General features: G+C 38.7%; 1 protein-coding gene across 1 annotated transcript in view; it reads right to left on the bottom strand.

Annotated features, from left to right (window-relative positions):
- Positions 1–563: 563 nt before the first annotated feature.
- The window catches only part of LOC131238904 (glycerol-3-phosphate acyltransferase 9), a 29,150-nt gene continuing 18,948 nt past the window's right edge, over positions 564–10,765 (bottom strand). Inside the window, exons 9-12 of the mRNA XM_058236492.1 lie at positions 9,500–9,585; positions 2,355–2,474; positions 1,715–1,813; positions 564–792 (exon numbers count right to left, since the gene is read on the bottom strand). Of these exons, the coding sequence (XP_058092475.1) occupies positions 744–792; positions 1,715–1,813; positions 2,355–2,474; positions 9,500–9,585 (354 nt within the window). The 3' untranslated portion in view covers positions 564–743. The remainder of the gene's footprint in view (positions 793–1,714; positions 1,814–2,354; positions 2,475–9,499; positions 9,586–10,765) is intronic.

Genomic DNA, 10,765 nt, shown 5'->3' with positions numbered 1-10,765 from the left:
CTACAATTATTCTTCATACCATTACCTAAGAGAAGGTAAATTCATTATAAAATGTAGTTGTTTGGCATGGAACAGTTAAACATTTTACTGCGCAAACAAAAGAATGGCATCGATTGCACCTGCTTTATTTAATTTTTAATGCCTGTAGTCAGTATCAATCTCTCTCCCTTAATTGTGCACGAAGCATCTAATTAGGGTGCCATGACAAAAACCTATGGGCCAACCCTAACAATTGTGTGTTGACTCAGCTCATACTAAGACATCAACCCATAAATTAGGCGGATTAGAATCTCAAATGGACCACAACAGGTGAAATGGGAAGAATCAAGTCACCCACCATTCTCTTAGCTGTGTAGCCCCCACCTTTTCCTCCACATCTCCTTTTTCCTCTCCCCTCCAAACATCTCCCATTTCTCTCTCTATACCCTCCTTGCTCAACATGCGTCACACATGCCCCACGCCTATTGTATCTGATCCAAACCCTCTCACTTTCCTCTCCATCCCCTCCTCACTCAACGTGCATCACACATGCCCTACCCCCTAGTCTCATTTATGACAAGATCTAACCATGAATCCATGCACTAGGCATGCATTTCTCTCCAACATTAGTGATGTCCAATAAGTTACAACCTAAAAAGAAAAATTGATAACTACATCTGCAAATGCATGAATTCTCCTCAGACCACACACACACACACAGGAAAAACTATAAAATCCATAAAATCCCTGTGGAGAACTTTTTTTCACTTCTCCTCAAGGCGCCGCAGCACTGACTCTGCAAAGATCTGTTGCCTGAAAATGCAATAGTAGATTATAGATTAACAAAAGAACTAAAGTCCAAGGCCAAGTTTGTGGTCAACATAGTTGTCTACAAATTCGCAAATTTTATAATTTATACCACATATTTGTGAGTTTCTAAAATGTATAATGCATGAATGTTTTAGAAGATATCACTTTAAAAATATATATATAATCTTTTTTGATAAATTAAAAGAGGAGAAAATATCTTTAAAATAAGAAGAAAAAAAAAAAGGAATACAGTTTCTTTTACTTTTGTTGATAAAAAAGAGAGAATGACACATAATGTTTGGTATTATGCAGATAAATAAGTGTGATTTATTCAAGAAGAATTGAAGGATGCTCAACTGGAGGCTTCCTCACAGCACACTCAGTTTTTCAGTTCTGACAAATGCAGCTCATGGGTCTATGCTCCTGACCATCGTCTGTACATCCCATTGTAGATAGACCGTGCCCAAAAATCTCCTTGACAGGATAATCCTAGCCTTTCAGTTTATGGCCTACAAATAGAAAGCTACTAAGGGAAGTGAAGAGCCTCAAGACTAGTGATTAGAATCTTCCAATCTGGGAGTTTTTGGTGCATGCCCATTCACAGTGGGTTGCAAAATACCAATGGTTTTGATTGCTGAGGCATGGGCCCACTTTTCAGAGCTGAAAACCCAAGCATACCATGTAAAGCCTCTGGTCGAGGATCCCCTAATTCCTCTTTTATCAAGACAACAATCAAGTTTTTGAAGTTTTGTGAAAAATAGTAGTGTAAACTACAATTCTCATGGAGATTTTATTGTGGAAAACCCGAGTATCAAACATCTCCCCAATTCCCCTTCTCAAAATGCACCACTTGGTAGATTTGAAGTTGGATGTACAGGTGATGGTCAAAGATTTCAGGAAAAAATAAGGAGATAGTCTGACGTACTTCCGTTCTGTAATCTTTGGGCTAGGACGAGAGTATTTCAGATATCCATCCCATGGAACTTTTTTAAGACCAGCTCGAACAGTAATTATGTCCCTCACTCTGCAAAACAAGAGCAGCTTATTAGATGAAAGGTTAATCCAATTTTCAGAAGATACAACCAAGAATAATCGGGTTTTTTTCCGTATCAATTGGAACCAAGACAAAAGTAACACTCAACGGGGGATACATGATCCCTGGGCCAAGAATGTCTTAAGTGCCCTTGGGTCCTCTAGTCTTTATGACCCATGGTTTGGTGATCCAGACCATTCATGGGTCCCACAGTGACTGGATGGCCCAAAAAACTTCCTTGAATGGTTAATCCTAAACATTTATTTGGTGGCCGCAAATAATCATTTAAGGAAATATAATGGTTCTTGTTCAACTGCAAAAATGATAGAGATTGCATGGCTGGGATCTTCCAATCCAGGCAATTGTCAGGACACTGTTAAACAAAGGTGGGGCCTATCAGATCAACTATCTGGATGTGAAACATGCCCATCATTTTTACAAACTGAAAGATCACATGTATATCCTCTATAACTAGTCAGCTACTCATGTTCAATATCATTCTAGTAATCGAAGGGAAGTAAAAGAGCATCACCTTTCTGCAAATTCTATAGGTGTCTCACCAGGTTTCAAACTTTGTGGTTCCAAGTACCATACATCACAAACAACAGCCCATGACGTCATAAGCCGGAGCAAATGCATTGTAAAAGATTGCCTGCCAATTAATTAAATATTTCAATAAAAGACAATATGGCAGCAGTACATCATTTCAACATATATAAAGAAACTGCTGATATTAGCCATTTTCATGGCTGTGTTGAAGACCGGCACTGACAACAGGAACAATGTTACCTAAATCACCAACCTCCTGTTTTCCATTCTGAATTGTGCGACCCAGATTATGGGTCATTTGCAATTCAGATTGCTACTTTTAGCAATCCGAAAATCATGGTTGTATAATTTTAATGTTGATTACGTTCTAAATAATTTTATATGTTAAAGAGTGCAGAATTATACTTTGATTTATGCAATAGTATATGCATATAATATAAAATTATGCATGTAGGATAACTAATAAATATTCATCATTTCATATTAATATTACTTTGTATAATAGAAACTATATTGCATCTGCTTAATGGAGCACTGAGCGCCTATTCCCTACCATGCACCAAAGCAACCCATGATCCAGGTAACCTTGACGAAGAAGTGACTATATTGCATCTACTTAGTGGTGTACCGAGTACCAATTCCCTACCATCCACCATAGCAACCCACAATTCAGGTAACCATGTAGGATCCATAATAACATTATTTTCATTTCATATATTAATTATAAAATCAAGTCATACATAAAAAACTATATTGCATCTACTAAGTGGGCACCTACCTATTCCCTACAACACGCTGTAGCAACCCACTATCCAGGTAACCTTAAGGAAATGAGTTGAAAAATGAGACACATCACTGGCTTTAGTGAACAAGATTATGGAAATAATGTTGGCCTACATAACAAGGACACTGCTCTTTTGAATATATGTCATGTTGATGCCTATGCATCCTTATGTCCGACACTCCTAGACACGGCTCCACATAAGGAAAAAAAAAAAACTAATTCTCTATTTTTATCATTATATCTTTAATTTCTGGGACATCCTTTACATATGATACCAATAAACCTGCGCATGCTCAATATAACCACGTGACATGGTACCGATACTGGATACTCAGGATACATGTAGAAAATGTTTTAATTGAATCATATTGTATAAATTACTTCTAAAATCCTGACAATTTATCATACTTGTCATAACATGTCCAAAGTGTTGTATTGTAAACATTGTAATATATTAACAAATAGTAATATTAGCATGTTAGAATGATTAAAGAATCATACTTGTTTCATCATAATCAACACCACCACCACCATAGCCTTGTCCCAGCTATTTGGGGTCAAATATATGAATCCTGTCTCGACAATCAACCTAACCCACATCCTTGGTAAGGGAACAAGCCTTTGTTCCTTCTTACCACCTTAATCCAAGTCTTTTTATCTTCTTCTCATTCTCTTTTCAAGCACATCAGCCTTAAACAATATCCCCCCCCCCCCCCCCTTGACAGAGCCATCTCCAATCTTTGTTGCACATGACCAAACCATCTTAGCATGCTCTCCATATGTAATGCGGGGGCATTTTCACACCGGGCTCGAGTGGGGTGGCCTATCGGATGCAAGGGTACACTCGAGGTGGGTGGCCTATGTAACCCATGGATTTGGGGCTTGTGTGAGGTAGAGCCCATGGATTTGGGGCCCACGAGGAGAATTAGGCAGAGGACCTAACCCATGGATTTGGAGCCTAGGGTATGAGATAAAGGAATTAATTCACCATGCTCTATCAGTTCGAGCTGTTAGAGCAAGTGGTTAATTGTCCTGCATATATATATATATATATATATATATAGAACTAGTGCACAGGTGAGCAGTTCTCTCTCTCTCTCTCTCTCTCTCTCTCTCTCTCTCTCTCTCTCTCTATAAAAGTTGTAAATATGAACGAATTCATTAAATTTAGCACATAACAAATATTTTTAAAAAATAGTTAATAGAATGGGTTAAAAGTCTCATGATAGAACAAAACATGAACATCTCTGTTATAATGGATGACTGCATCCATATACATGCCTAAATTCTGGAATTCCATGTTATGGAGCATCATATCTCATTTGCATATCCATGACTATAACAGTATGTGTATGACTACCATAGCATCTAAGGGTCCACTTTTGGCACACAAACACACCTGTTTCTATCATACTACAGTCTTGTAATTACATTTTGGGGAAATTAACAAAATTAAATAATTAAAATGTAAGAAATTGATGGACTTGTATAATGATGATGTAGCCCATGTTGCTTTCATAGGCAAATAGGTGTTCTAAAACAGTAATGGTGGCCATTTTGGAAATGGTGGCCGTTATTGTTATGATACGGGCCGTAACGGCCGTTACGGCCCCCGTATCTGCCATTACGGCTGTTTTTTATTTTTTGAAAAAACTGTTATTGGATTGTTATGGAGCCGTTACGGCCATTTCGACCTCATAACGCGTAACGGTTAAGACTGTTACCGTTACGTAACGGCCGTTTTGACCGTTACCATTCCATAACCGATTTTGAATACCTTGATTTAGGTGATGCATATATTGCTCTGCACTAAAATACGCAGGTCTCATAAATGCTCAAGGGAATCCTCGTGTTATTATCAGTTTAATAACCATTTAAAGCTCTAACAACAGTTGATGTTAACATGGAATTCAAAAGTACGATAGTGAATATATTTTTTTTAATCAAGAATGGTGACTTCGTACAATTAAGAGAGAAAGGCGGGTCTATTTACATCACCATAGTTTTAAAACTTGAAACTGTCAAACTGAATTGAGTAACTCAATCAAAATTTTTAAGTCTTCAATATGAAGAAACACACAATCAAGTTCCCTCTCTTTTTTTCTTTTCCATTTTTTTTTTCTCTTTTTTTGTTTTTTGGTTTTGAGTCTTGAATATGATGCACGTGCTAACACATGCACGGACACACAACATGCATACACATATTTGATCAAGTGTTTTTTGAGTCTTGAATATGAAGTGTAAGCAAGCAAACACATTATATACATATAGGCACAACCATGCAGCGGCACTCACACACCATGTGCACTTCTATATGCATATATACATAAACACACACACACACACACACACACACACACACACACACACACACACACAAGGAATGGAGCAAGGAATTAGTTCAGATTGCTGATCAACAAAGTACCCCAAAATCACCATTTTCAGTATCTTGGGTCAATAATTCAGGAGAGCGGAGAGAATGAGAGGGATGTTAGCATTGGGTGGCAGACGAAGTGGAGATGTGCCTCTACAGTTTTATGAAATCGCCACATGCCACTGAAATTGAAGGGAAATTTCATAGGATAGCTAAACGATCAAAGATGCTTTATGGGACAGAATATTGGGGCAGCCAAGAAACAATTGCAATGAGGATGTTGAGATGGATGAGTGGCAAATCAAGGATAGAATTAGAAATTAATGTATTCTAGGGAACTAAGGAGTAGCACCAATAGGTGATAAGATGAGGGAAAATAGACTCAAATGGTTTGGTTATGCGCAATGGAGACTAAGAACTACACTGGTTAGGAGCAGTGTTCGAAATATCGATACTATCGGCCGATATTATCGGTATCGCACCAGTGCGAGACGAAACTCCGCCGATAACACCCGGAAGATACCAAAAATCCAAAACTTCAGATATCGTACGATATTATCGTCGATATCGTGCGATATATCGTCGACATCATGCGACACATTGTCGATATCGCCGATACAACCCACCCCGATGCCGTGGGTTGCGGAAAATCAAAAAATTTTGAATTAGAAAAGAGAGAGAGAGAGAGAGAGAGAGAGAGTACCTGTAGCCGTAGGCTGTAGCGGTGATCGGAGGTGGGCCATTCGACAGGTAAGTATCTGATTGGAGCGTGCCTATGCGGATTTCTCAGAGATTCGGTGAGAAATCAGGCCGGATTTGAGGAAACGGAACGATATTACCTCATCCGGAACCCTCGCTGCGTGAAGGAGAAGGAGAGCGCTCGTGATAGAGAGGGAAAATGAAGAAGATGGGGCGCGAGGGGTGAAATGGGGATCGTTGCGGGTGTGGTTTACTGAGCACGCTCCTATCGTACTCAGTAAACTCAGTTGGGGCCCACATTTAATGTATATGGTCTATCCACGCCGTCCATCTATTTTCCCATCTAAATTAAGGGGTTGATCCCAAAAATTAGAACGATAAGTGGATCATATCACAGGAAATAGAGGTGACACTAATTTCCACCGTTGAAACCTTTCTGGCTCCTGCAGTGATGTTTATCGGTCATCCAAACCCTTAATAAGATCATATGGATGTGGATGAAAGGAAAATACGAATTTAATGAGATCATATGGGCCCTGCAGTGATGTTTATCAGTCATCTAAATTTAATACTTCTGTGGCCAAAAATGGTATTTCAACGGTGGATGTTCAATTCAACTGTTTTGCAAGGTGTGGCCCATTTAAACATTGTATATGGTTTATTTTCAGTCTAAAGCCCTGAAATTATCTGTTAAAATGTATGGACAGAACGGATAAAATACATAAATCGTGGTGGACCTCACATGAGTTTACACGGTACGCTAAGCGCACTGAGTTACTCACTTAACAATCATATAAAGTAGTATCTGTGTTCTGTGGGTCCAACGGTAATGTGTGTGTCATATCCACACCGTTCATTAATTTGGAAATAATTTTTTAGGGCGTGACACAGACAATGATGTAGATATAAATCTTTAGTGGACCCCGCCACAGAAAAAAGTGGAGAGAGTGACGCCCACCATTGAAACTCATAGCATTCTTGAGGGCCCATCATAATGTTTATTTGTGATCTAATCTGTTCATAAGTCCAAAAAGATATGGAATAATAGAAAACACGAATATCATATTAACCATCCATCTCTTGTGGCCCTCAAGGAATTTTTAATGGTGAACGTCACTTTCTCCACTCTTTTCTGTGGTGGGGTCCACTCGAGCTCTGGATCTGACTCATTTTCTGGCTCACGCCATAAAATGATCTGTTCAAATGGATGGACGGTGTGGATAGAAAAAATAAATCATGGTGGGACCCACGTAACTTGGTGACGTGACTTCAGTAATCCGCGCTGGAAGTGGATTGCGTACCGAGGGAAGCGGATTGCGTACTGAGTAACTCAGTACCCTTAGGGTACTGAGTAAACTGTGTGGGGTCCGCTATTATTTATTTATTTTATCCACTCCGTTAATCCATGTTAAAAATAATTTTAGGGCTTGATCCCAAAAAAAGAAGCAAATTAAAATCTCAAGTGGACCACACCACAGGAAACAGTTTGATTGAACCTCTACCATTAAAAATTTTTTGGAGGCCAAAGAAGTTTTGGATCAAGCTGAAGTTTGTGCTTTCTCTTCATCCATGTCTTTGTGATCTTAGGAACAGGTTGGATGACAAATAAAAATTACTTTAGACTCTGGGAAGGTTTCAACGGTGGAAATCATTATTCCACACTGTTTCCTCTGAAATGGTCCACTTGAGCTTTGTATTTACTTCAATTTTGGGATCAACCCCTAAAATCATCTGTAAAAATGGATGGACGGTGTGGATAAACCACATAAATTCACAGTGGGCCCAACTGAGTTTACTCAGTACGATAAAAGCATACTGAGTAATTCAGTACACAATCCAATTTCCGTACGGAGTAACTCACAACGCTTAGTGTGCTGAGCAAACGTTGTATGGTCCACCATGATTTATGTATTTTATCTGCTCCGTCCATCTATTTTAATAGATAATTATAGGGCTTCAACCCAAAAATGAAAAATATAATGTTCAAATGGACCACACCATAGGAAACAGTTGAATTGAACGTCTACCGTTGAAAATTTCTTGGGGGCCACATAAATGTTGGATCAAGTTTATATTTATTTTTTCCCTTCATCCATGTCTGTACGATCTTATGAATAGGTTGGATGACAAATAAACATCATTGTTGGGCCTAGCAAGGTTTCAATGGTGGATATCATTACCCACGCTGTTTCCTGTGGTATGGTGCACTTTATCTTTGGATATGATTCTATTTTTGGATCAGCCCCTTAAATTAGATGGAAAAACAAATAGACGGTGTGGATAGATCACATACATTCAAGGTGGGCCCAACCCACAGAACTGCCCGTTCGGGGCTAGAGACGGCAGGGGTAGGACGCAATCTGCGTCCGTGACGTGCAAAGACGAGCGCTGATGCTCCTCGAGCTCCAGTTGCACGAACGGTTCAAAGGAGATCAAAGTTACATGGGCCCAAAGTGATGTATTTATTATATCTACACCGTTCATCTATTTTTAGAGATCATATTAGATCATATTAGAGCAATATCTACACCGTTCAATCTAAAAATAATTGTTTTAGTTCAATTAAACATCGCATAACTTAGGAACCTATACAAAGAAAATTTATTATGTGCATCTTTTTTTTGAGATATTATGATTTAAAAGTGTGTATTAAGGGCCTTTTTAACAATCCCCAAAGTTTCATTAAAAAATTCAACCATTTTCCTAATGTTTCCCCATGTTTCCCAAAAAGTGCGATAAACTATGCGATACAAATGATATATCCCGTGCGATAACTGATACGTATCTATATCCCCAAGGGTGTGATACATTGTGCGATACCGACATTTCGAACACTGGTTAGGAGTGAGTGGGTTCAAGTTGAAGGCTCCAAATGGGGCAATGGGAAGGCCCAAAAGGATGTGGATGGAGGTAGTACGACAAAACTTGAGAACCAATGGTTTAACTGAGGTTATGGTCTGTGATAGAGTGGAATGGCAGAATAGGATTTGTGTAGCTGACCCAAATTAGTTGGGATAAGGCTTAGATGATAATGATGACAATCACATGTGTGTGCACAGCCACTCGTAATATTTAATATTTAAATATTATAAATACTATAGAGTCTTGAGAGTAGAGTTGGTGAGTTTTTCCAGGGCAAGTCATGTTTACTGATTCAAGTGAATGTTGAACCAGTCTTGACCAAGTCTTCATCAAATTGAGTTGTTTGTCTTAATGAAGTATGAAAGAAAAATATTCGATATCTAAAGAGATCCCGTAATACAATTCTTACTTCTTACTGTTCCAGAAAGCATCCACAAAAATTTTGTTGTATTTGATTGCAATTGGGCAAACAGTGCAGCCAAGTTCAAAAGCACCCTGAAAATGCCACAGGAAAGGCTGAAAATAATTAGAAAGAATCAGCATAAAAAATGTTTGCCTAGATGGCGAATAAGATGGTACATTTGATAGATAGCAATCACCAATAGTAGCAGTTTGATAGGATGCCCAAGAAATACCAATAAGCAATTTTACTAATCCAGTAATTGAATAAAACGAAGAGGAACTTCTTTTTTCTTTTTTCTTTTTTCTTTTTTTCTTTTTTCTTTTTTCCTTTTTCTTTTTTTGATCTGTAAACAAAGAGGAACTAATGATCCTCAATCTGAGGTTATAGGCAATACCCTTGAGTTTTCGGTTTGTACAGGTGCTAAAAATAGGACAAGTGGGGTCAATGGTTACGCGATCCAAACTGTTGATATGATAGTCCCCAACATAGATGGACCATGCCTTAAAAAGTCTCCCAGATTAGGAGTCCTTCCGCTCCAGTAATTTGCCTTCTTTTCAACTGAATACAGCTGAGTTTCCTCTCTTAACTATTTATTTGCAGGGCAACAGTTGAAGGGTGGGATTGTCCTATCAAAGAGAACTTAGAGGAATGCTCTATCCACAAAGGGGGCATCAGACCAATGGTCTAAATCACTGAAACATGGGCCCAAGTTGACCAAACTGAAAATTCCAGGATACTATGCATATCCCTGGTCGAGGATCTTATAATTCCACCATAATAATAATAATAATAACCTTGCCAGCTGATGTGTTGCGAGGGAGAGAGAGAGAGAGAGAGAGAGAGAGAGAGAGAGAGAGATGTCTATTTGAACATAGACCAAGTTACATGTTCCGAAGGACAACAGAAATCTGCAAACATCCATTCGGTAACAACTAGAATCCTATGATATAGTTCACCGACATATTACAAATGGTTGACTGTATAGATGGCATAGTTGTACAGCAGTCCAGACTACCCAAATAGCTGATGTCATCGTCGATGCAGCATAACCAAAAAATTACATGGAAGATGATTGTAACCTTCCAATTTTGACCTTGGAATTTGGACCTTTCTATTTTACTTTTAACCATCCATTTGATAGCTACCAAATGGATCATTAGGATTGCTTGGGGTAGAGTGATTTTAGAGGTATGCTTGATCCACACAATGTCCTCCACAATTTGGATGGTCTGCATATATGAGTGCCACGCGTGAAGAGTGAGTCATGATCAT

Source organism: Magnolia sinica, chromosome 1 (genome assembly GCF_029962835.1).
Source record: "Magnolia sinica isolate HGM2019 chromosome 1, MsV1, whole genome shotgun sequence".
In the NCBI taxonomy this organism is placed as follows: Eukaryota; Viridiplantae; Streptophyta; class Magnoliopsida; order Magnoliales; family Magnoliaceae; genus Magnolia; species Magnolia sinica.
Note: the sequence above shows the minus strand (reverse complement) of the source record. Positions and strands in the feature narration are given on the sequence as shown.